Source organism: Melopsittacus undulatus, chromosome 3 (genome assembly GCF_012275295.1).
Source record: "Melopsittacus undulatus isolate bMelUnd1 chromosome 3, bMelUnd1.mat.Z, whole genome shotgun sequence".
Taxonomy (NCBI): Eukaryota; Metazoa; Chordata; class Aves; order Psittaciformes; family Psittaculidae; genus Melopsittacus; species Melopsittacus undulatus.
This window is the reverse complement of record NC_047529.1, coordinates 52,483,946-52,510,881: the sequence shown is the minus strand read 5'-3', so window position 1 is coordinate 52,510,881 and position 26,936 is coordinate 52,483,946. Positions and strand designations below refer to the sequence as shown.

Genomic DNA, 26,936 nt, shown 5'->3' with positions numbered 1-26,936 from the left:
GCTTTAAAGATAAATCTAGTTCTAATCCCCCTGCCATGAGCAGAGACACTTTACACTAGACCAGGTTGCTCAAAGCCCCGTCCAGCCTGGCCTTGAACACTTCCAGGGATGGGGCATCCACAGCTTCTCTGGACAACTTGTTCCAATGCCTTACCACTCTCACAGTGAAGAATTTCTTCCTAATGTCTAATCTAAATTTACCATTCCCTTTTATCCTATTCCTATATGCCCTAGTAAAAAGTCTCTCCAGCTTTCTTGTACGCCCCTTTTAGGTACTGGAAAGCTGCTCTAAGTTCTCCGCTGAGCCCTCACTTCTCCAGGCTGAATAAGCTCAACTCTCAGCCTATCTTCATAGGAGAGGTGCTCCAGCCCTCTGATCATCTTTGTGCCTCTCCTCTGGACTCATTCCAACAGGTCCACATCCCTCTTGTGTTGGGGGCCCCATAGCTGAATAGTGGGGTGTCACAAGAGCAGAGTAGAGAGTTAGGAGAGGTCATCTCCCTCGACCTGTTGGCCGTGTTCTTTTGATGCGGCCAAGCAAATGGTTGGATTTTTGGGCTGCAAAATGTCCATTATATTATCTGACATATAAAATATACATAGTTTATACTTGTACTTGCACATATCATAGATGTTAGGCTTTGCATACCTATTTATATTGAAAAATCAGAATTATAAAGTAAAAATACTTTATAAAATAAGGATATTTCTATTTTATATTATGCATACAGTGATTAAAGTACTTTGAGCTGTGTTTGCCCCAAAGTACTTTAATCACTGTATTTTCTTGAAATCATTGATGATATTAGAGATGAAAGTCCCTCAGGAAGAAAATACAAATGCACAGAACGTCACTTAAGTGGTAATTTTATTTTTTGATTTACTAAAGTATTTAAAAGTTATGTTAAGTGACTTATAGCCAGTGCATCTAAATATAATCCTGTGCTTTTTTAATCAAAGGGGATTTTGCCACTTGTTATAGCTCTAAGACTCAGCACAACCTGGCATGAAGATTTGCCTTTTCCTTTTGCCATGAATCACTTTTAATCAAGCAAGGTTGAAGTAATATGCAGAAGCAAAATTTATTCCTAATGTCAGAATTAACACTATTACGAATTTTTATAGAAGACATAAAGTATAATATATAAGGAAGTAATATTTGGCCTAAATTAACCCAATTTATTGTCAACACTTCCACGGTGGACTTCATTAACAGTTCTCTTCTGCAACTCATACATTTCATATTGCTTGCATGAGAAGTCACTGGAGGAGCAGCACAGCTTTTACAGCTGATCTCCTTTTTTAAATCCTCCAGGGTGTTTGGATATGCATTCCCCATCCCTACAACCATATATTTCTAAAAGGTGATTTTAACGCCTTTCAGTTAAGCATTGGATTTGAATATGCTCATACATTTAGATGTTCAGATATCGTAATATCAAATTAGCTGTGTCTAATTGCCCAAATACCAGGTCCCTGTCTCACCCTCTGGAGTCTATGAGTACAGTTTAAAAAGTAGAAACGGCAGACTTCCCCCCTGCTGGTGGTTCCCTGTCATCACCAGTGTGGTAGCACCAATTACAGGTAACCATATCATGCACCCCCTGGAAGGATCATCTGCAATTCAGAATCATTCCTCTAAGAACACTCTAGCATCTTTTTTTTTTATGCCAAACCAAAGTGATCATTCCAGAAGCTGGGTTCTGTTTCACCCTTACACTAACAGACTGAGTTCATAACACACAAAAGAGAAGCAGCACGGTATCTGAACCAAGGGAAATGCCAGACTCCTGTCACTGAATTCATACCAGACCATGCCCATAATCAGATCTTTTGTTTTGTTTTGTTTTGTTTTAAAAATGTAAAAATATATCATACATTGGATCTTACCTTACTAATTGGCCAGTGTACAGTGTCCCCAGCAGTTTCCAGACCCCAATTAACATCATAGATTCGTAGAATAGTTAGAGTTGGAAAGGACCTTAAGGTCATCTAGTTCTATCCCCACCTTGGCTTGCTTGCTGAATGTGCCAGTATCCAGAATCTGCGAGGCAGTTATGCAGAACAACCCACTCACATATGTCAACCTCTATGCACTCAACTTAGCTGCTAGATTAAGTGACAGTCTGGGCTGGGTATTTTTTCAGACTCTGTTAGATGGATGTATCTTTGCACCTTGGCTGTTGTGACAGGATACTGTATTTTCTGGACTTCTAAGTGAGGCTTGCACTGAAGCTCATAGTAAGAAGTGAACAGCTCTAGGAAAAGTTGTATTTTACATAAATTTGGCATTTTTTGGGGTTGTCTGCTTTGATGGCCTGGTGATGTTACAGGAACTGAGTTGTATTACCTGTGTCCCTACACTTTTGCATGACATAGTGATCACTGATTTCCTCAAAGTTCCACAAGTGGGATATATGCAGGCCTGCAATGGCATCCTGCTGACCTGGATATCTCAGAAAGTTACAGTTAATAAAGATAAACATTTGTTCTTTTCAGCTTAAGACCAATATGAATAATGAGATCTTCTTCTCCTGCATTAGGATAGAACATAGAAAACTTACAGTTTCTTTAGGAGATAAAATTGAAGGGAAGAAGAGGAGAGAACTTCCCCCTAATGCAAATGATTCTTTATCTGTGTAGTATAAGAAATGGTTTGCTATTTTCTGTGGGAAGCAGTTGGTACAGGTCAGTGTCAGTAACAAAATAAATAATGTTGGTTGGCTCACTTCTCCCAAGACAGAGCAAAGAAAAGTCTGTGTTTTTTTGCTTCTATGGGAAACTCTGAAGTCTGCAACAGGAACCTGATTCTGTGGAATTTATAAAATCTTCATGTAGACATTCCAGTTCAGTTACCACTACTAGCAGTTAATCATTGTTAACATGCCATCTACAATTCAGTTAATCAGCTATCAGTTGGGTTTCCTTTCTTTTTTTTCCTCTCTTTTATTTCTCTGCTGCTTCCAAATGACTCAGGCTTTCACAGTCTCTTGCTCATCATCACTGCCTGATGTCTCTTCCTTTACTCTCAATTTTTCAGCCTAGATCCTCTCTGATACAAACCAGTGTTGCTCCATAGTATTCAGTAGAGCTGTGCTTATTTAATGTGACTGAGTACATGACCACCCTCATTAGATGTCAGGCAAGCAATGTATTTAACAAACCTTGAGGTTTCTCAGGCTGTTTACATCCTCAGTTTGCATTAATGTGACGTGCATTCATTTGCATATATTAATAGCATTGGCATATCTGAATAAAAAGAATGATAATGGGTGGGTATTTTAGCATGTAAATTTTCTGAAGCATGAAGAATTCCGCTTTGTATATGTGCAAGCACCTTTTTGTGGCTAAATGATAAGTAATAATTTCAACTTACAATGATAGCAGTAAGAGATAAAAATATGCTAACTATAGGATATCAGTGATAACAGATAGTGTTTCATCTCAAACATTCTTCTTATAGTTAAGACACTATTTCCTTGGGTACTGTCGTGGTTTAAACCAAGTCCACACACAGCTCATTCACTCCCCCTCCTCGCTCCCCCAACTATCGGAGAGTTAGGAAGGAGAATCCAAAGAATGTAGCCCCCACCGATTGAGATAAGCACAGTTTAGTAGCTAAGTCATAACACAAATCACTACTGCTACTACTACTACAAACAATAATGATAAAGCCAATAACAAGTGAAGAGAATACAACACTTCACCAGCCACCGACCCATAACTCACACCACCCTGCCACTCCAAGCATCGACTGATACCTCCTCCATCCCCCCAGAGTTCCAGCCCTTCCGAGTCTCTCCCGGTTACCTCCTGGGTATGACGTGCTATGTTATGGAATACCTCTTTGGCTAGCCTGGGTCAGGTGTCCTGTCTTTCCTTCCTCCCGGCCTCCCTCCTTCCTGGCAGAGCATGAGCTCAGAAAAAGGCCTTGGGCAAACCAAACATTTGAGCAGTAACTCAAAACATACTTGCTGTCAGCAACCGTTCTCAGCCCAAAAGTCAAAACACAGCACTGCACCAGCTACCAAGAAGGAGAAAAAATGATTGCTACTGCTGAAACCAGGACAGGTACCATCAAAGCAAAACAGAAGGCAGCACAGAAGTAGGAGGGAGTGGAAGTGGTTGATAATGACTGTATCACTTTGGCCAAGTCAGTTCTGGCATAGCTCCTTCTTATTCCCTCTAGACAATCATTAACTCATCCAACATTTGGATGAATTTTCAATGGAAGCCCTTCTTTTGACTAACTCTGCCAACGTAATAGTTTCAGGTAAAGGTAAAGCAACAGTCTGCAATTCATAATGGTTGACTTAATTTTTTGTAGTTCATTTGTAGGGGATAATTTTAAACTAATCTCTGCTTTGTGCTCCATTTGTAGCCACAGCTGTTTCCAGTGAACAGAATCCTGTTATTATCATAGCTGTGGTTGCTGTGGCAGGAACTATCATTCTGGTCTTCATGGTGTTTGGATTCATCATAGGACGAAGGTATCGGTATAAGCATGTCTGACCCAAAAACTCTTGAAATGTAGTCTAACCTGGGATAGTGCTTTGCAAAACTGAAATGGAAGTAATTTTTAGTAAGGACAATTTTAATCTAAATCCCATTTCCAGTTATACAATTTGTCCTCTTACTTTGGCAAGACAGACTTAAATCAAGATGTTCTTTTTGTCCTATGTAAATGTGCTGAAAAGGATCCCCTAGCAGGTTCTTTACCTGTACTCCTCAAAGTCCCTCTTTCTGTTCAGTTTTCTCACATGGAGACGTCTGACACTTTATCTGATCAGCCTTTAAATGACTTTGCATTCAAGAAAAAGAGGCACAGCAGTAAGTTTAAGAATACTCTCATGTAAAACACTATTCTGCTTTCGAGTTCTTTAATCTTCTCCTTCATCCATAGAAGCTTTTCACCAGAACTAGAATTTTCTCTTTAGGACCTGTCCCAACTGGTATTTGATACAAAAACCTTTTGATTGTAACTGTTCATGATTTATTTAAAACTCTGCTGTCAAGAGAATTATAGCTGAAACTTACAAAGGACCTACAGCAGTTAGATGCTCAGTGCCTGAAAATCCCAGCCTAAAGAACTGTTGTTGTCAGGACTTTAGATGCGAGGAAGTAAATCTTTATTTACCAGTAAAGCCCTTGTCTTTCTTTTCAGGCATTGTGGCTATAGCAAAGCTGATCAGGAAGGGGATGAAGAACTTTACTTTCATTGTAAGTGTTTTGCTTTTTTCCTCCTTTCAAAAATTCCCAACTGCAATAGTGCAGACAATACTGAAACATCACTCCATAAATGACAAAGAAATTCAAAAATGCTGTGTAAATAGCAAGTTGGAGGTTAAACACTGTACAAATGTGACCTACACAAAAAGAATGTGGATTAGAGTCAACATTGCTCATACAGACGGTTTTAATTCTATACGTGTGTGATACACTGCTGTTTTCATTCTCCTTTTTTGTTGCCTCCTTTTGGTTGCTTTCAATGCATGTTTCACGCTGTCCTAATGATCCCTCGGAGGTGTGGTGTTTGAGAGACATTTGGCTAAGTGACTATATGATCTTTACCTCAGGCAAACTCCAGATTAAGAAAGTCTGGGTCATTGCATCACCCTAACAATGAAGCTGTTCTGCTCAAAACCTGTCTTCTGCTACTGTGAATGCTGTAGCAGCAGTGTTTACAAAACATAATGTCATTAAAAATAAAACACAATATGAGAAGAAAGGCTTCTTTCTAAAGAAAAGCTACTTGCTAAAGAAAGTACTTCTTTACTGTTCTCTATTCTAGAATTACTTGCCTAGCTAGGAGTAGCACCTAAAGCCTCTCTTGTTAAAATCACAGCTACTGTCAAATTTATGTAAGAACCTGAGAAAGTTCAATAAAATACGTCTTTCTCAGGTAATGACAATTGAAAATATAAGGGGAAAGGAAGGCCCATGCAAAAATAATTTCATTTTTATCAAAATATTGTTTTAAAATATTTTAGCCCTTTCTCATTTCAGTTCTAATATCATTTTCACATGAGAAATTGAAAGTGTTTTAATTTCTTTTAGAATCAGTCATTAACATGGGAAGCATAGTAAAACTAAGTTACAGAATTACTTTGAGCATTCAGAATTGCAAAATCACATATTAGAATTAAATTGAATATAAGTTCTGAAGCAGAAAAATGCTTGGGTTTCATCTTCCACCATAAGTCTCATACCAGTAGAATTTGCCATTTATAATCATGCTATGCTCTATGTAGCCTTTGTTGTCTACCAATAATTGCAGCTGTAGCTTAAATCCATCAGAATGGTTTGTCTTATTTTACACATTAAAATAACGAGCTATTATCAGAATGTAATGTCACATGGAGAATGAAGTATCTACTAGTCACAAATTCATAACATCTTCTCAGTGAGTACCTCTTTAAATGAGTAGTTCTAGCCAAAGCTCCACTCAAAATCAGATCAAGTTTCTGTTTTACCTTTCTGCTCTGAAAAAAAAAGAGGTCAGCTGGAATTTGTTCATGGTCCCTGAGTTTGGGTGTGCTGCTACCTAAATCATTTAAATGCAGCGAGTATTAAACAGAGTAGTGACATCATTGCATCTTTAGTCAATCAATTCATAATCTGTGCAAGAAAGGTGGATAACAATAATGGGATAAGAATTATTTATCATGCACCTTGCAGTGCAGCTGATTTTAAAGAATTCATCAAAAATCTGATGTTACTTAAATGTTACTATTCTGAGAGTGATGGATTTTAAATTTGCCTCTCATAGATGCATTATAAGCTTTTTACGTTTTCAGAAGAGCTAGTGCTTTTACTTTTAAAATCCCCCTTTATGTCCTTGAAGGAGATCAACTACATATTCTTGTATGTCAGTGTATTAGCAAAAGGAAGGTACTAGCTAAATAATTCCTTTTCTTGTCTCCATTATTGGTGACATTTTTTGTTTCAGTGAAAGTCTAAGTGAATTAATGTGAAAGCTGCTACTTAATGACTAATAGTTGATCTAATAAATGATGAGACTTTATAAGTGTTCATTTCCCTCATTTTACTTTCAAGAAATCTGGTTATGTAGCAAATCAGTCAAAAGAGCATACACAGTCTTTTTAGAATTATAGCACCATATATAAGTCACTTTTTGCCAAGCTAGTGTTTCATCATCTGTTAATTGAAGGTATAGTTTTTAATTTTATTGGTTAAGCATGTACAGAACAAGATCCAGTGCTGTGGTCATCAGCTTGCTCACAGAGCTGTGAAACACCAGTTTGGTGTCTTTTTGCTCCATAAAATCATCACAAACATTTTTCTGTGCTGAGGTACCAGACTGGATTTTCAAAAAACATAACTTACAGCAAACACTTAGCAAAAAAGCTTTAAAGTAACCATTTTTTTAAAACAAGTTTGAAAGCATATCATATGTTTTAAAGCATATCATATATTCTAAAGAGTATCATATATTTATTTCAGTCCCCCTCCAATCTGTGTGACCTTAAGGGCTACACTTGAAGATACAAGTACAATGGAGGAGTTTAGTTAAGCCATTCAGATTTATATTTGGTTTCCTCCTCCATTTTCTTCTAACAATGTCTTCAAATCCAGGCCAGCATTATTTCATGTTGGTATGCCAGGATAGCCTTGGCCTGTCAAAATGTTTTATGACAGCTTGAATAAAGAGCCATCAGAGGCCCACTAGAGAGTCACAAGGTTACCTCCAATCCAGGCCCTTTATCACAAACACAAGAGGATGGCACCTTCTCCATCTCCCTGCCTGATGACACTATTAGAGGAGGTTATCCTATTGCTTTCTTCTCATTTTCTCTAGTCTTTTCAGGTTTTAAAAAATATTTATAATTTTAAAAATTTGTAGCATTATCAATGCAATTGGAGGAACTATTTAAATACATAATATGGCAGATAACATCTGAGCAACATTTGAAATATTTTCTCTGGTTGTAAATCCATTAGATTACTCATACTATTTCTCTAGCTTTTTCTTTCTTATGAAGTTTGGGATTTTTTTTGTCAGTAATACTATTACTAAGCTGTTTTTTAATATATTTTGAAATCTAAAGTATTTTGTGTTCCATTATAAGATTACAAAGCAACCATAAATTATTTATTATGACTTCTGATCCTATTCTTGTATATCTGTACATCAATTAGCAGAGGACCATCCTTGCATTTTCATATTAATTCACTGATTTAATTAAAGCTCAAGACTGTAATCCTTGTGAGCTGAATTTATTTCATAAAAATTGCTTCGTTAATAGATTTCCAGGGCTGCTCTACTTTCACCAGAAGTTTCTTCCTCCACCAGAAGAGCAAAAAATAATTTTCCTGAATTAGCAGAAAACTAAGGGAAAAACTATGTGCTGGCTTGAGCCCTATGTTGCCTGAGTTGCACCAAGTCCTATAATGGAGAAAGAGTGAGTGAAAACCAAGTTGCTGCATTTTATTCACTTAGGTGCTTGAGAGAGGGAATAATAGTGCCACAGAGCCCACTTTCCCTTCCTATGCCTTAACAAGTCAACTGCAAGTGTTTCTCATCTTCATATTCGAGTGCAGGAAACATACCTAAAGATAGTAATTCTAAGTGCTGTGAATAGTTTAACTTGGCTATTAGCACAGCCTGCAAATTGAAGTAGGTGGAGAAGCCTTTCAAATCCTGATAGAAAACAGATAACATAAAGAAATGCTGTTTGTGCTGGGAAAAGAGGATAAGCTGTCCTTACACAGAAAAGAAAGTTTTATCTGTCTCCTCTGCTGGTTTTATATCCCTTCCCCTTCTTTATTTTTACTCCTATTCAACCATTGCATTTTATTTCATTGAACACTAGAGCACTATTTAACATTTATTGCTTCTTTCACTTCAAGGTGGAGATGCAGATGCTAATGTTAGTAATTTTCAAAGATGGGATGCTGTATTTGTGTTGGCATACTTGCAAATGATGCCTAAAACTAAGGTTGCTTCTCAGAGTGTCTTGAGCTCAAGCAGTGTGGAAACGGGTTCAGTCTTCCAAGGTGCACTCTGCATAATGAAATTCCTGGGCTGACTGCACAAGAAATGCCTTTGCTTCATCACAGTCATGCTTTCTTACATCATTACAGTTAAATTTCCAGGCACCAAAACCTACATTGACCCTGAAACCTACGAGGACCCAAATAGAGCTGTCCATCAATTCGCCAAGGAGCTAGATGCCTCTTGTATTAAAATTGAGCGTGTGATTGGTGCAGGTAAGGCTGCTGTGGCTTTCTGATTCAACTGTTCCATTTAGCTGGGATCGAAACTCATACATCATAATGACAGGCAAATAATTATACCTCAACTGTAGAACTTTTTGCATTTGCCAGAGTGGTTAAGAGCAATGAAGCTTCACTCACTTTGAAAATGTAAAAACAAATGGGGGGGAGGGGAAACAACAAAATAGCAAATAAGTAAGTAAGTTAGGAGTCTTGCTTGACACTGAAAGTTTGTGGGTTTCTAATTCTGTATCTGCTATTAAAAATTTAATTGGAGGGAGGTGGGCAGTTTTGCTGCCTTCTATTTATTTTCAGAGTAAAAGCATTAGCATGAGTGCAATTTCTACTCTCTTTCCTTTTGCAAGAGGACTTTTTGACCTCTGAATTTTGGTTCATGTGAGTAAGGAAAACTGATTGTAACACAAAATCTTAAATAGAGACCAGGAAGGTCTTGTTTCTGTATAACAAAACCTTCCCTAAGGTTGTTTTTTGTTCTACCATTTTTCTTTTTGATATTTTATGAATACAAAAAGTTATTGTTTAACTTCTCATGACTGATTGCAATTGCACCAGCATTCCATTTCTTTTCCTCCTCTTGAACTGTCTACCACCTACTTAAGCCATGGTGTTCATGCTCTAAAAAGGCAGTTTCATTTGTTTGCATTAATAAGAGATGTGACATTTTTATTGCAGTACTCCATGTAGTGAAATTAAGTTTCTGTGGGTAAGAAAAATATCACATACTTTGGATTCCTGGAGGAAATGTTCTTTTGCTTTCCTGTTGTTTCATAAAAGTATTAGTAGATTAGTTTTCAAATCACCCTGTAGATTGTCATGCACTGTAAATTACATATTGTGGTATTATTTAAAAAGAGAAGAAATATCTCTAAAATAAGCTGGTTTACATTTAAAAAATCTTCACATTTAGAGTTCACAATGCCTCTTTAAAATAACCTCACTCATGTTGAATCATGTCTTAATCACGTAGTACTGCTGAAATTAACAACACTGCTGAGCAAATTATTCTGTCAGATGAGTAAGAGCATAAGAATCCAGCCCTTGCTAACTAGTAATATTTTTAATGCTACAATGGCAGTATCTCTTCTGATAAATACACAAAATGCAAGTTTTAAATTCAGGATTAGTATAGAAAAATTACTGAGCTGTATATTTTTACTTAAGTTTAAAACCTATCTGCATAGCAGCAGTTCATAGCACAAAGATATTCAGCTGGACTTCGCCAGCTCTTTCTGAGCAAAATGCTGAAAATGCTTCAGTTGCAGAGTATAGTTTAAAATGTATTCTCACTGTTATGACAGACTAATTCCAGAATGTTAATTTTGTTGACTGCAGATGAATTTATTCTTGATTTTAACGAGTATAACTGATAGCAAAAAGAAAACAAACAAAAAAAAACCCAAAAAATGCAATGTGTCAATAATCATTCTGAAGAAAGTTAATTAGAAGTGCTGTGGTGAAACGTTATAATATGGGGGGGGTTAGCTGTGGCTTTAACCTGTTGATGTGGATAACAAACAAGAGTGAAATGGAACAGGAACAACAGAAAGTTAGACCCAAAGAAGCATCTGAAACTCATACATCAAAGAAGAATATGGAATTTCTGCTAGTGACTGCACCAGAAAAGCCACTTAGCAGTCTCAGTATGCATCAGCAATGCTGGTCACATCAGCTATTGAGTAGTGCCATGTCTCTCTCAGACAAACAGGGTGCAAGTATGCTTATGCTCAATTTGCATGAGGGATATGTGCTTTCCTTGCCAATATTTTAATTACCATCCTGCTGCGGCCAACTGTCAGGTACAGAATATGGTGTCCACTATTTTAACTCCTTGTTCCTACCACACGTCCTTTGTTTCAGCTTCTTCCTTGTTGACATGCAGAGGTAGTGGCTGTGTGACTGTGCAGTATTCTCACTCTTGTAATATTTTCTGGATCATTTTGAGGATCATTTCAGTTGAATATACTCTTTTCTTAGGAACAAAAGTAGTTCATTGGCTAGCATCCTGGCCTGAAATGCATAACATACAAATTCAGATTTCTGGTTTCCCTAACTGTGAGTGATCTGCTTTTGGAATTCAATCAAAATCAGATCACAGAGAGCTGGAAAGGAGTTAAGCCTTGGTTTCTCTATGCCAAGTATCCTAATTACCTGTCTTTGAAGTGTCACATACATACACACTTATACTCGCGTTTTCTTTTCATTGTGGAACAAAAACAATTTTGGAAGGTACTGCTAGAGAAAATTTTTATCCTTTAGGAAGTTCTTCTGGCAAGGAGCTGTGAGTACAGTGAATGGTGAATTCATTAATAGTCATCCATATTGCTAATTAAGTGCAGGAGGCAAGTTAAGGCACCAAGCTAAAGGCATGAGAAGCTAGTTCTTATGTATGTAACAGCTATGCCTCCTGCTCCTCATAGCTGTGACAGATGTTCAGACCACAGCTCCAGTGCCCAAGGATGGTTGCGCGTAAGGCCTCACCTGTGCAGGCAAGAACAATTATACTCTGGCCAATTAGCTCACACACAGTATGGTGTTAACAGAGGTATATGGAGTGGGATTGGAGCCTAACCTGAATTCAGCTAGCATAGAACAGGAGGAAGAGGAATTTGATTCTGTATGCCATCATCTGCTTGCTGAGTGGAGATTTAGACAAACAAGTCAGTTGGAAATGGTAAGGTCTGATCAAAGTTATATCCTTCTGGCTGAACAACTGAGAAGCTGAGGCCCAAGTACTTTCTTTTACTTCTCTAAGCTCTGCTGTTGAGGGTGACAGGAGAACAGTGTTGGAACCAGTGATGGTGTCCTAAACAAGATTTCACAGAACTCATCCATTAGGACACTTCAACATGTACCTCTTCAAGCATTCAGCCTCATTTCCAAGCATGCCTTTATTGACAGTCAGATCCCTTGCCATGGTGTATGTGCATGTAAGTCCTGATCCTACCAGGTGTCTCAGGGCCTCAGTCTACATCCCAAAGGGATTCTCTAATCAGCTCTCTGTGTTAGTCTTTCCTAATTCAGTCATTTTTTTTCAGCACTTAACCAAAAACATGTCTTGGATGTAGGTCTGTTGGCATATTTATGTATGCTCAATAGCTTAAAGTTAAGGCACTCCACAGGTATGCAGGAGATAAATTTAAAAAGCTTTATTTGCTTTGGAGGAGGGACTTAGATCTACATCTCCCATACTCCAGGTGAATTTGCAAAGTGCCAGGTTATTAAATATTTTTTTATTAATCTGTCTTTTTAAAGAGATGTTCCACTTTATTCAGTAGAAGATATGTTGCTATACTTTTCTCCTATATGTCCTAAGAGGTTTTATTTCCTGGATACAGAATAAGGGGGGGGGGGGGAGGATGTCTCTCTTTCTCTCTCTGCCGACATGGCTGGGACAATCCTTAAATCTTCCACAATCTCAATAATAGTGCGGTAGATGCATTGCCATTCAGGTCCACATTTCACATGCTTCATTCTCTTTCCTGTCTGCTTACTTCTCTCACAAATTATGACTACAGGGGTGCGATTTTTGGTATTCTTGCAGGCTGTTTGGCCATTTTTTTCATATGATTCTTCAAGTTCCAATTGTCTGTTAGTTTAGAACCTTTTACAGACTTTTAGCGTTTGCTTATGTTTGTTTAATGTAACAAGACACACCTTTCATTTCATAATCTGCAAGGTAAATTATCCTGCTTGAAGGTAATAATGTAGTGCTTCATTTAACACCATAATGATGTTAAATTAAAAGCAGCTCTGAAAGACCTTCATTTTGAAATGAAAAAAAAAAATCAAACCTAAAGACAGTAAGGAAACCATGTAGAACAGAATGACGTTTTCATTTAGAAATTATATTACTTTTTTTGTAATAGTATTTTCTTATGAAAACCACTTTATTTCCTATTTTTGAAAAAAAAAACAACAAAAAAGGTAAGAAATTACTAACAAGTATTTAAAAGATTCAAAAAACAGTCCTCTAGATTAGTTTAACCTGAAGTGTTTACTCTGTAAGGTACTTAGTCAACAATTCATTTAAAGCATGTGTCTGTGTTGCTGTTCCTAAGTAATCCATCTTAAATATGAACATCACATTTAAAGTTTAAACACATACTTAGGTGTCTAGTTGATTCAAGGTCTAAACAGAATATTGATATTATAGTAATTCAGATTTGATCTAATCCATTTTAGGAGAGTTTGGTGAAGTCTGCAGTGGGCGTATGAAACTTCCTGGCAAGAGAGATGTTGCAGTGGCTATAAAAACTTTGAAAGTTGGCTACACTGAAAAGCAAAGGAGAGATTTCCTGTGTGAAGCAAGCATTATGGGCCAGTTTGACCACCCCAATGTTGTTCACTTAGAGGGGGTTGTTACCAGAGGTAAGCAGCATATCAATCTGTCAAATAAATAACAGCATAATGACAGAAATTACTTTAGCTTATTTGTTGTCAAAAATTCAAATTATAAACAGGCTGCACACTCCTAGTGGATTTTCTCCTGATGTGTAACTAACTGAAACAATACTTACTTTATGCTACAACCTGAGGAAGAAATTAAGATGCACACATGAGTAAAAAATGAAGTACTTTGAACTCATATTTTTCTAGTTTCATTTACCCTCAAACACCATGCAGAGAGATAAGATTTCTTATGTCCTTTCATATTATCTGAAGTGTCATTATTCCAGAGTCCTGCTCACACAACAGGAGTTAGGAGAGCACACTGACATTTTGATTTTTGTGGTTTAATTTTGTGAATCGTGACCAAGTTCCATGCAGGCATATAAGAACTTATTAGAGCTCAGTAGCAGTGCTAGAGGCCTCAGAAATGCTCGCTGTCTCAGTGATTCAGTTCTTCAAAAGAATAATGTCTGTTTTATCAAAAAAAGCACTCCATTTGTGTTACAGTTTCTCAAACAAAGTGTCTTCTTTTCTTGCAGGGAAACCAGTCATGATTGTAATAGAATACATGGAGAATGGGGCCTTAGATGCATTTCTTAGGGTGAGTACAAAAATGAAAGCATAGAAGCATTTTAAGTGAGCTATATATGTATATTGTTATACATAATCACTTTTTAAAATAGTTTTACATATGTGCATATATATATATGTATACATGCATGATATCCATATAATTAAAAACTGTTTTCGGCTGAAACAGAGCTTTACAAATACTAGCACTTCTCTACATTATTTCAATAAAACCAGATCAGAAATGAGAGGAACAGAGGATCACATGAGAACAGTCTAGGAATTTAAGTGATTTAATTTGGCATAGACATGGTGGTTTTATTATTGCACCAGCTGAACTTAAAATCACTGATACCTGAAGCCCAATGTTCTGCCTTTTGGGAAGAATTTTATAGTGTCAGGATGGTGGAAATCATCATACAAGAATTCTTAAATAAACTATGGTTGTGTTTAAGAGAAAAAGGGAAAAGAAATGCAAGTTCACAAAAAAATTAACTTTTTTTGAGTGTTTGTTCTGAACTGGCTAGTTCTAACTCCTTACCATGTGTACAAGACAGTGCAAGATGATGCATAAATGCTCTGTAGAGAACAGAAAACTTATATTTGTTTGATAAACTCCAAACTATGAGTAAAATTATCAGTAGCTAAGTTTCCAAAAGGAGATAGTTCTTATTTTCTTGATACAAATGATTATGCTGAGAGTTGAAGAGCATAGAGACAAACTAAAAAGCCGAGCATCAGTTAATCTCTGTTCAAAAAGACTTGCCAGGACTTGGCCAGAAATTTATAGTGATTAGCAAGTTTTGTTACTTCTAGTACATTAACTACTCACACATTTCTTAACTGAATGTACTGCTTTGTCTCTGAAGAAAATAAAGCTTGTGTTTGAAGTGAGTTTCTTTGCCCCAGGATGAATTGCCACAGAAGCAGTAAATAAGTAGAAAGCTGAAGTTGTAAAACTGATTCTTATTTCTCTTCTCAGCTATACTAACAAGAATTACTGCTCCTTTCTTCCTTCCAGAAACATGATGGGCAATTTACAGTCATTCAGCTAGTGGGAATGTTGAGAGGAATTGCTGCTGGAATGAGATATTTGGCCGATATGGGATATGTACACAGGGATCTCGCAGCACGCAATATTCTTGTCAACAGCAACCTTGTTTGTAAAGTGTCAGACTTTGGCCTTTCCAGAGTTATAGAAGATGATCCAGAGGCCGTCTACACTACTACCGTAAGAGAAATTGATGGGTTTTGATAGTTTTGTGATGTGTTTATAAAGAAGAAGCATAACTTCTAGAGAGTATAGACGAGAGAAATATATTAATTGGTTTAGAAATGTTAATCAGTCAAAAGGAAAAGAGTCTTTGCAGAAATCTGACTCTAATTAGGGATTGATATTTTTGTAAGAACATAAATTTGTATTTGGTAAAATTCTAAAAATTTTGCCCATTATCTTCATTATTCCCTTCTTCATAATTTTCTGTTTGAACAAATACAGAAGTTTTACCCAGAAAAATTTAATAATCTCATTTATTATGAGTAAGTTAAAATATGTGTAGGGTATTGCTATTTTTATCGTTATATTTTATCTCACCAAAATGTTGACTAATTTGAGACTAGACTATGACAAATTCTGCATCTTCCTTTGCTTTTGGGTGGGAAGCTTTTCTTAAATAAGCATTCACTGGGCACACTATGCTCTTTATTGTTTTGTTGAGCCAGCTCGACTTTCCCACCTGTGGGGCCTTGCTGTACCTATTTTCTCATGCTGAGAGAAGGAGGGGCCCCTGGAATCTGCTCCAACAGGCACAGGGATACAAAAAAAAAGCAGCCCCATTCACGGCTGTCACTCCTGCTGCTTGGCATTAAGTGAGATCCTGGTTTAAAAATGTCAGACCGAGATTTCAAAGGAGCCACACGACAACTCAATGGGATTTATATGCACAGGATAACATTCCCTTCACCTAACTCAGACAGCCAAGAGTTAAACGACTAGTGTAAATCAGACATCTAAGCAGCCTTTGAAAATCACTGGAAGGATAAGCACTTCCAGAAAAATGCATCCAGCTTAGTTTAGACAGGTATGTAACTTTCTATGGTCCAAGTGTTTTCAGAGCCTAAACTTCCTCAGACTCCTTTGAAAATTCTGCAAATGATCAACTGTATGATCAAGTATATAAGTGCTGTTTTTGACGTTGATGGAAGTAATTGCAAATGCACTCTATGGAAGATGACACAGAAATTCTGTGGAGGAGCCTAATGAAGATAAGACCCTAGGAGCAGGGTCCTAGGTGCAGGACCTTGCACACAACAAGTTCCTGTGCAGGGTCCTGCACCTAAGGAGGAATAACCCCATGCACCAGTACAGGCTAGGGGTTGAGATGCTGCAGAGCAGCTCTGAGGAGAAGGACCTGTCAGTTCTGGTAGACAGCATGTTAACTATGAACCAGCAATGTGTCCTTGTGGCCAAAAAGGCCAGTGATATCTTAGGATGCATTAGGAAGATGTTGCCAGCAGGGTGAGAGAAGTTATCCTCTCCTTCTGCTCTGCCCTGGTGAGGCCACGTCTGGAGTACTATGTCCAGTTCTGTTCTCCCCAGCTCAAGAAAGACAGGGAACTACTGGAGACAATGCAGTGAAAAGCTACTAGAGTGATTAGGGAACTGGAGTATCTCTCATAGGAGGAAACACTGATAGTGCTGAGCCTGTTTAGCCTGGAAAAGAGATTACTGAGACAGAATCTTATGAATGCATACAAATATCATAAGGGCAGGTGTCAAGAGGATGGGACCAGACTCTTTTCAGTGGTGCCCAGTGACAGGATGAGGAGCAATGAAGCACAGGCCAAAACACAGGAAGTTTAATTTTAATATGAGGAAAAACTTACTTATTTTGAGCATGAAAGAGCACTGGAAAAAGCTGCCCAGAGTGGCTATGGAGTCTCCTTGTCTGTAGATATTCAGAACCCACCTGGATGTGATATTGTGCAGCCTGCAGTAGGTGAACCTGCTTTAACCTGCCACAGGTGAACCTGCTTTAGCAGCAGGGTTGGACTCAATGATCTCCAGAGATGCCTTCATATCCCAACCATTCTATGATTCTGTGGATCTGTAAAAATGAAAATTTTCTTCTTTTCTATTTTCTTCTTTTTTTTTAATAGGGTGGAAAAATTCCAGTGAGATGGACAGCTCCAGAGGCCATCCAGTATCGCAAATTTACATCAGCAAGTGATGTGTGGAGTTATGGAATAGTTATGTGGGAAGTAATGTCCTATGGAGAACGGCCTTATTGGGACATGTCAAATCAAGATGTAGGTTATATGTTGCCTATTTGTGACCATGTGTACAGGCTAGAAAAACAAAAAGTACATATTGTAGACACATGCATATGTTTTTCACTATATATGCATAAAATGTTGGTTTAGAAATAAAATTTATCAAAATAGTGTAGGGTTCTAACATAATGAAGAAGTTACAAAGCTTTCACTTTTTACCTGTATCTCTAAATCAACATCAAAGTTGAAATAAAAGAAGATAAAAGTGTAAATGATGAGTCAGTTTGGCACAGTGCAAAATTGTTAATATTTGACAGGTCTCAGTGTCAAAGATTTCATGGACTGTCAAAATATGGGCAAACAAGTCCTTGGGGCAGAGAAAGAGAAATATTTACATTCCCTAGACACCCAGTAGAATTTCATTTCTTTTGACACCTTCCTTCTGTACCAGACTCAAACATAAAAGAAGTCTGACAGGAATATAAGATGCCTCAAAGGCAAACTTTACCTATCTTTCAGGGAACAGTAAGGAAAAACTTTTAAATAGAGGAGAAATTTTGGTATCTTCATGCTTCTTCTTGGATTTTGAAAAGTATTTTCTCTTTTGAAAACTGCAAGGAAAGCACATGACAGAACCTTTTTCATAAAACAGATAATTACCAGTTCTTGCAGTTTTGTCTCTTTTTCGAATCTTACATATTAATCTTCAATAGCACCTAGGTAAAATAATTTTAAATATTCCTGTAAACTGTGATCTTCAAGAATGTCCTCCCCAAACATGTACACATCCTACCAATCCCATAGATAAATCTATCATTCAAAAATACAGAATCGTCTTATGATTAGTTTTTTATTCTTCTTCACAGTTACCAATGGGAATATTTAATGGGAATAAAAAATGCTAGCTGGGTCTCTTGTAGTTTTGCATATAAATTCAGTTAGTTTATATAGCTTAAATGTATAATTTTGCCTAAAAGTGGATGTGGAGGTAAGTCATAGGCCAGATCACCAAAAAAATATGTCTCCCTGACTCTGGATCTTTAGATGTCAGGTGCTGAATTCTGCCCCTCTTCATTTAAGTCATTGTTTTACATTAAGGAGGATACAAATTTGTGTTGTGACCTCTTTTTAAAAGTCCTTCTTTTAGCAGTGCCTGGAGCTAGGGTGTACCACAGAAACACTCATCCTACAGGCTCCCCACAGACCGACAGCAGGCTGAGCACAAGTGATACGCAGAGTCCCTTAAACTTCTCTGAGCAGTAGCTTCCCCTCAGCTTCATCCTTGCTGGTAACAGGAGCCCTCAGACCTCTGCACTTTACCCAGTTCCCCTATTAGACTGCTACTGTCTGGCTGGTGCTCACTGGCATTCTGTTACCCTAGTGCAGATTAGTTTTGCAGAAGAGGACAAGAGCTTAGGCTTACCTTGTTTTTCTTTTCTGTATTCCTGGATTTATTACCATTGTTATGATCATTAATTTGTAAAATTATTATATACCCAGAAGTAGAGTGATAACATTGTGTTGTCCTGTGACCTGTATTTAATACTTCTTGGTCAGCAACCAGTATATACAGTGAACAGACCTGATGCTCTTCTAATCTACTTTACATCTTCAGATAGCCTGACTATAAAAGCGTACTTGACCCTTACCAGTATTCCCTTTTTGTCTTCTTGCAGCAAAAGCAGAATCTGAAATACATATTGTGGGAAGTGTAAATAATATAAATCTAATAATATAATTAATAATATGATAATTTATAAATATTAGTAAGAACTCTAGCTGTTTTCTCTATGTAGCTTTACTTATTAAGAAAAAAAGAAAAAGAATACAGACTTTTGGAACACCACCCCACTTTTCTTAGCAGAGTAGACACTTGTTGTACCCTTTGAAATGCCCAAGTTTTGTATAATTTCTTTCTTTTTTTTTAATAACCTTTAATTACTGATATTTTAGAATACTTTTTTTTGTAAGGTTTTGGAAATTTCCAGAGATTCTATCCATCTGTAGCTAACTCATTATTTGATGTGTCTTAGTTTCACCCTTCTTGCTCAGAACACACATCAGAGAAATTGATTCTGCAGTATCCCAAAATCCTTTTTAAAATTTCCTTCTTGATTCCTAACTCTCTTCAGATTTCTCTGCAGCTCATAATGAATATGGAAAAGTCCTGCTCATGATCCTTTTGTTCATGTTTTCACTAACCCATATACTTTTAGATACAGTCTTAACTAGGTGGTTTGTCAGTTCTGAGTATCTCAGATATTTTGATGATTGTGTTGCTCTTGCTGTTACCTATTTTTTCATTCCTCATTGGAGGTCTCTGCCTTCTGACCTCTTATGCAACTGCTTCTTTTGTGGTAAATCATATGTAGTATGCATAAAGGGTTTAATACCTTTTACCTTTTAGAAGTTCAGAAATTTCTGCATTGATTTTCATAATACACCAGTTGTCCTAAACACACTGTAGCTTATTTTTCACTTTTACTCCATTCCTTTACTGTAAGGAGTTGTTCTTTTATTTTTTTCCTCTTAATAGCACTCCAAAGTATCTTACATTTTACTTTTAATGTTCTCTTTCCTGCATAGTACTGTTCTTCCATTTTCCCTGTTCTTCCGCAGAAATCCTCTCTCCCTACCCTGAGAGATAATGTCACTGTCTCTAAAAGGGCACCACACTCATTCTTTAAGGTGTCTATATTGCTGCAGGAATTGAATATATTTCAGTCATTTTTGAGTTGTCAGATAGTGCTGTCATTCTAAATGTTCAGATAGAAGCTGAGGCCCAGAGAGATGATGCAGTTTCCCTGAGGTCAGAAGGCATTTTGTGACACAAACCTGCAGTAAGTGCCCTGCCACTGGGCTGTACGTCCTCTTTTTAAAGAGCTTCTTTTCTGCAAAAGGTTTTGATACAATCATGGGTTTCAGCCAGGTTTTTCGAAGGTAATTTTGTATTCTTTGCAGTTATCTTGCAGTCCACTGCTTTTGCATCTTCTCACACAACCTGTGGAATATTTTCTATCTATCTGAAGGTATTATTTTCACTAAATCCTAGATACTCACCAACTTTATTTATTATACCAGGTCTATTTCCTGGGGCTACAACCAGAACAGTTTCTAACCTTGCTTTCTATACAAACTGAGGGAGAATACAGTCCTATGCACTGCCCTTAAGGAACAAGAACTCTTTCTTAGCAATTCTAATACTGCCATGTCAGTCAATGTCAGTATACTTGAAATCCCCCATGAACAGTGTTTTAGTCCTTTTTCACAAGCCTTTATTACCTGCCTTGCTTCCTGATGTGCTTTCGTATCCCGTCCTCAAGGTCTTCAGCAGTTTCCTGTGATTTTACTTTACCCATTTTTATTTTCTGTTTAAATCCAAATGGACTTGGCTAAGGAAGTCAATGGGTGGGTGTAATTCTTGGTTCAGACATTTTATGCTCTCCTTCAATGATATCATCACCTAGCAGCATCTCTTATTAAATCTAACTTTCTGTTTAGCTGATATATTAAAATACCATTCAGCCAGGTCTTCCTCTCTCACATGGCATGTTTCTGCTACTTTATCATTAATATAACATGGCTAGACATAGAATACAACTTTTTTTTTCCCCTAACAATTTCTGTCTGATAAACATTTTTCTTGGATCCTTTTATAATATCTTCAGGCTTTTTGTATATTATATGTGCGTGCACAGATCCCTATCCATTTACAAGTCAGTTGCTTCTGCCACACACTCTTTCATAAAAGCCTTGGGGCAAGTAATAATGCTTTCTGAAATAACTCCATTTATCAATCTATCTGTTGCTCCCTAGGTGAATTTAATTGTTGTTCCCTGCTGCTCACTTGACTAGGTAATATAGCTATGTTCTGCACATATAGAACAATATGCTTAATAAGCCCAAACAAAGTCAGGGAAATTATTAGAAAACATGAAGGCTAGTGTCAAAACAACAGACTCATATTTCTGTAACCATGATAGCAAATTTTAATTTATTGTTTTTTTCCCCCCTTTTATTTCTTGAACTGGGTAGCAGTATACATTCTTTAAATATCCCTTGATGAACAATGATTAACTATGTTGACTACTAGGTGATAAAAGCAATTGAAGAAGGCTATCGTTTGCCAGCACCCATGGACTGCCCAGCAGGACTGCACCAGCTGATGCTGGATTGTTGGCAGAAGGAACGTGGTGAAAGGCCGAAGTTTGAGCAGATAGTTGGTATTCTGGACAAAATGATTAGAAACCCAAACAGCTTGAAAACCCCACTGGGAACCTGTAGCAGGTAAGAAAAGCTCTAGAATGTGTTCTTATGATGATGAATGCACCTGAATGTTCTTGGTTGCTGGTTCCAGTTCACACTTATTCCATGTGTGTCTCAGTTCCTTCTTCCTTCTGTTCCCTCTTCTTCCCTTCCCTCATTTGCCCTTCTTTTTTTACCATGACAAAAAAAAGGAATTTCTTAAAAAATAGGCAAAATAAATAAATAACATGGAACTAACACATTTCTCAGCAAACTACTGCCTGCTCGTCACTCTTTCCACTCTCTCTCCACTAGCCGTTTTTGTTTTCTTTGTTTCTTAAAATTGTGAAGTCTGAAGGGCAAGGGTCGTCATCTACTGCAGTTTTGTGTGATGCATCCCTTGCCCTAGGAACTGCTACAGTAGAAATAGTAATTAATAATACTCATACTCTGTCAATGCACTTTGACATGCTACACTCTAGATTTTTACCTTTCATTTTCTGGCTTTTACTCCCTTCAGTGATTAAATCTCATTGTATTTCATGGTGTAGTTTTTAATGGCTTCTTAGTAATTTCAAGAATTATTTAATCATGGTAATCTTTAGATCTGCTAGCTAGACCACTGCACTAGGGAATCAGCTAGCCTGTGTTCCATTCCCGGTTCTTCTACTGACTGATATGCTTGTGTGACCTTAAGCAACTTTGTGTCTCTGTTCTTTCCTTGTCGTTGTTTTGTCCCATCCAATTGAATAATGAGAATAGTTACTTCTATATTTTCTAAGATGCTTAAGATATTTTACTCAGCAACTGTAGTTGCAGCTTTTGTCATGCTAGGTAATAAGGTTGATTTTCTGTTGGTGACAATAATCTGTTAGGCTGATTTTGCTTAATCTGACCTTTCGTCTTTTACATGAATAAGCTTAGGAAGTACATACTGTCAACTACAGAGTAGTCAAGAACTACTCACAGAATAATCTGAACTGTGTGTAAAGGCCAGTTAGTTTCTACTCTTGACGTTTTTAATACCCCAGACTTATTTGACTCTCACCTTGCTAAATACTCCCTGATGTTTTACACTCTTTGGAAACAACTTACTTTCCTTTTTCCTTCTCCGTAGACCAATTAGCCCTCTTCTGGACCAGAACACTCCCGATTTTACCACTTTCTGCTCCGTAGGCGAATGGTTACAAGCTATTAAGATGGAAAGATATAAGGATAATTTCACAGCAGCAGGCTACAACTCTCTTGAATCAGTTGCCAGGATGACTATTGAGTAAGTTAGTACTGGGCATGTTTAACTTGTATTTAGGGAATTTCTAGGTAAAAGAATACATAATGTTCAACTCCAAAATTTTACCCTGAGTACAAACATGGTACTTGAGGGTAAGCCAGCAAGTTTAACAGCTGATGATGTTATATTAGAGCATCCCGTGGTGGCATCACCTTTTTCCCTGCTTTTGAGAGCGACTGAAATAACAGCAAGGGCCTAGAATTTGAGGGAGATTGTGACCAATTTCAAAGTATGTATGTATAGGAAAATAACCACTTTGCCTCCACTACCTAACTGGTACTTTTTTCCAGGCTTGTACTAGGAAGATGTGGAATTTTCTTCTAATTGGCTGGGGGCTGTCTGTGTCCTGCAAGAAATGACTTTGCATCACAATAAGTCTATAGAAGCAAAACAATTTTCTGAAGGCAAGCATGGCCTGTATTGGTACTGCCATCTTAAACAGGTCTTCTTGGCACCCTGCAAACATCATGCTTATCCTGGTGGTTGCCAAACACATATAATTCCTCTTACAGAGAGCAGTGGTTTTCTATGCAAGTTTCTAAACAATAATCTCAAGTTTGCAACCCTACTCTCATCTGCCTGGTATTAATAGGGGTCTCAGCCTGTAGCTGGAGAACTGTCATTAGAGCCCACAAGCTTCTACTAGGTCAGGTAGCACTGGTAGCAGTGAAATTGAAACAGCTGCTCATTCATTTGCATGATGGGTATGGGTGAATATGCAAAGGGTTTCTCTAGGCATCTCTTTAGAAGTCAGAATGTAATCCCCAAAATCTTGTGTTTATGTATAACTTTGTCCTGAAAGCCACCTGAAGTATTTTACAAGAGGAGTGTCTCTTTCTTCGCGTGTCCCTAAGAGCCACAATGAAAGATTATCGTAGTGAAAACATACTGGCCTCATTCTTAGATGTGGAGATACATGCAGTGTAATTACATGACAGTTGACATGTAATTGCACTCTTCACTGAGAAGTTGAACAGTGCCTATATGAACTTCACAGTACGGAGCTGAGGTTCCAGTGTAGCCTCAATGTTAGAAACCTGTAGCACAGACCACTTCGTAGCTTTGACTCACAGTTGAATACCATACAATAGCAGTCTAAGTTGAAAAATTAACAATGTACGCATTTATCTTTCCCAGGGATGTGATGAGTTTAGGGATCACGTTGGTTGGTCATCAAAAGAAAATCATGAGCAGCATTCAGACTATGAGAGCACAAATGCTACATTTACACGGCACTGGCATCCAAGTGTGATAGACATTTCTCCCTTATGAGGGAGGTGACAGACTGAGAGAACAGCACTGGCCTTCAGTATATATGAAGTGCTGCTAGAAGACACTTGATTTCCTGGGTCCTTCCTGCAGTGAATAGAAGAGCTACAAGAAGCACCTACAGACTTGAACTCCTAAGTGCCACCAGAATTTATGAAAAGGGAATTAGGATCCACCAGTGGTGGCAAGGAAAACAGCAGTGACAATAAACAAAGTACTACCTGAAACATACAAACACCTTGAGCTCTCTAACCTCCTTTTTATCTAATAGACTTTTTAAATGTACATAAAAATTTAAAAAAGAATATATTTGTCAGATAAAATCATGATATTATTGTTGAATTCAACAAGATATTTTCCTTAAATCTGTGATTTCTGAATCTTTTTTTAATCATTTGTGTTTATTCTTCATAAAGACTTTCTTTTAGTATGATGTTTATATCTTTGGACCTTTTTAGTGCTAATTCTATGACACATTACTACACTGGGTACCTCTGAAGGATTATTTGAGTTCCTAGAGATTTAAGAAGCATGACCAAGCAATGTATAACTGTCCGAACTTTGGTATCCTTTTGTGCCATTTACTTTTGTTAGATCAGCACCGTATTGACATGGCTAGCTAATTGGCAGGGAGTCAGGAAAATGCAAGGTGCCAAGAGCTCTGATATTTTTTAAAGAATTTTTTAAGGTTACACATATACTATCTTTTAAAAGAAAATAAAAGAGAAAAAAAAAAGAAAAAGAAAAGCAATAATGACCCCTAAGTAGTTCTAGGCACTTTTAGCAAATTGTTTGCAAGATGATTTTAATGGACTAGAGTGAAAGTGAGATATATTCTAAGATGTAGATCTACAAATGTAAACCTGCTGAGATACTGCATTGAGTGGACAAGTGATTGTAGGAGTATCTCAGAACACAGGTGCAGTTCTCCGATGTTACCTAAACCATTTAATCTGAGCACATCACTTTTTTTTTCAGTACTCTGCATTAGCAAATCTGAGAGAAATAGCTGGCATATATTTTATATGAGTTTAAGCCGTATACAGTCCAGCTGTCAGAATGAGGACATAGATTTTATATGAAAACTGTAGAGCATGAGGCAAGGGGCAGTTCAAAATTTTCAGTTTTTTTCATAAGCTTTTGCTGCTCTGAACAATTATGCACGTGTGTGCTCACACAGACACAACAGTCAGTCATTCATCAGGAGCACAGATGCAAGAGTAATTGCTCAGTGGAATATCTTTACACCATTTATAGATAAATTTTGTTTGATTAAAATATTTAACTACTATAAGCAATAATGAACAGTGTCTCTACATATATTGCAGGAATACATATGAATCAGAGAGAAACGCTTTAAAAAAAAATCTGAAAATTGTGAACTACCCCAGCAATGAAATGCTGTACTTCCAAAGAGAATTGGGCTGCTTCTATTGATTTTGATAGAGAAAGATCCCAGGGATCAGTCATAAATTGGTCTTGTTTGATAATGTGGGCATCCACACAAAAAAAATAAAAATGAAAGAAAAACCCTGTAAATGTTCCTTTGTAAAACTTGTAAATTTTATTTATACTGTCTTGTTTTGTACACATATTTATGTGTAGTGAGCTCTGAAAACATTGAAAATGCACTATATTTTTCTATTTTACTTGCAGAGCATCACAGACAAACATGTATATTCAGTGCTACATAATGTGTTTTCCCACATTTAGGACCAAAGATAGTTATCAAAAACTTAAATGCATCATTTTCACCCTCCTTTTTTCTCCCCCTTTTTAGATCACTGTACAGTGTTATATTTGTCATTTTATTTATTTGTTTTGTAGAAAAATCAGTTTGATTATACTAAGTTTTTGTCCCCCCTGCTTTTGTTAAAGAAAATCTGTAAAAAGCTTTTAAATAACATAATCCCGTTACATAGACACTTCCATTTGTAATCTTTGTAATAGACTGTAAATATATTTTTGGAACTATAATGCAATGTGCATAAGGGTTATTTTTCAGTGTCCATATATGATTGTTTATACAATTCACAGCACTTTACAGTCATGCTGAGAAGCCTAATTTATTGCCTGGATTTGGGCAGAGTAAGAAAAAAAGGTGAATATTCTTATTTCATATTAGATTGTCATTCAGTAGAAATGGAGTTATTTTCTTGTATGCAGCTCAAGACGGTTTTTTAACTATTAAAATTAATTTTTTCTAGAAATGCTGTAGAAACAAGACGCAGAGTAGACTGCATGCCCAGTAGTGGAAATTAGTGCACACAAACATTCAGCCAAGGCACTTCAAGTAGCCGTTGGAACACTCTTGAATAATAAGCACCCATTTTGTGTTATAACAAATGCTAAGTGCCTCACTACTGGGGTGAGCATCTGTGGGCAGCTGCACAGGGTGCTTGTCAGTTGTACTGCTACTTTAGGCACCCAGCTATGAATTTAGGAGTCTAAGTTCAGACACCTTCTTCCTTATAAATCTTGGCTATTGTTTTTAAGGGCTTGGTGATTAAAGGTGCGATGCAGCAATGCTGGTATTGCTGAGAACTCACAAACCCTAAATGCAAAAGAGTTAAGGCCAGGCTTCACCTTTAGGAATTTTTCAATATTCTGAAGCACAGAGGCCTCAAACCACATGTGGTGA

The 26,936-nt window shown here is 37.2% G+C and overlaps 1 protein-coding gene across 6 annotated transcripts in view; it reads left to right on the top strand.

Moving 5' to 3' along the window:
• The window catches only part of EPHA7 (EPH receptor A7), a 164,872-nt gene that overhangs the window by 129,140 nt on the left and 8,796 nt on the right, over positions 1 to 26,936 (top strand). For 2 of the 6 annotated variants that reach the window (XM_005144935.3, XM_005144936.3), the window contains exons 8-17: positions 4,382 to 4,490; positions 5,165 to 5,220; positions 9,106 to 9,231; positions 13,441 to 13,626; positions 14,187 to 14,248; positions 15,239 to 15,448; positions 17,377 to 17,526; positions 21,584 to 21,777; positions 22,853 to 23,008; positions 24,164 to 26,272. In XM_005144935.3, coding sequence (XP_005144992.1) covers positions 4,382 to 4,490; positions 5,165 to 5,220; positions 9,106 to 9,231; positions 13,441 to 13,626; positions 14,187 to 14,248; positions 15,239 to 15,448; positions 17,377 to 17,526; positions 21,584 to 21,777; positions 22,853 to 23,008; positions 24,164 to 24,278 — 1,364 coding nt within the window. In that variant the 3' untranslated portion in view covers positions 24,279 to 26,272. Of the gene's footprint in view, positions 1 to 4,381; positions 4,491 to 5,164; positions 5,221 to 9,105; positions 9,232 to 13,440; positions 13,627 to 14,186; positions 14,249 to 15,238; positions 15,449 to 17,376; positions 17,527 to 21,583; positions 21,778 to 22,852; positions 23,009 to 24,163; positions 26,273 to 26,936 lie in introns of those variants that run through there. The other 4 variants (XM_034060481.1, XM_005144937.3, XM_013127992.3 and 1 more) reach the window with 3 other exon arrangements.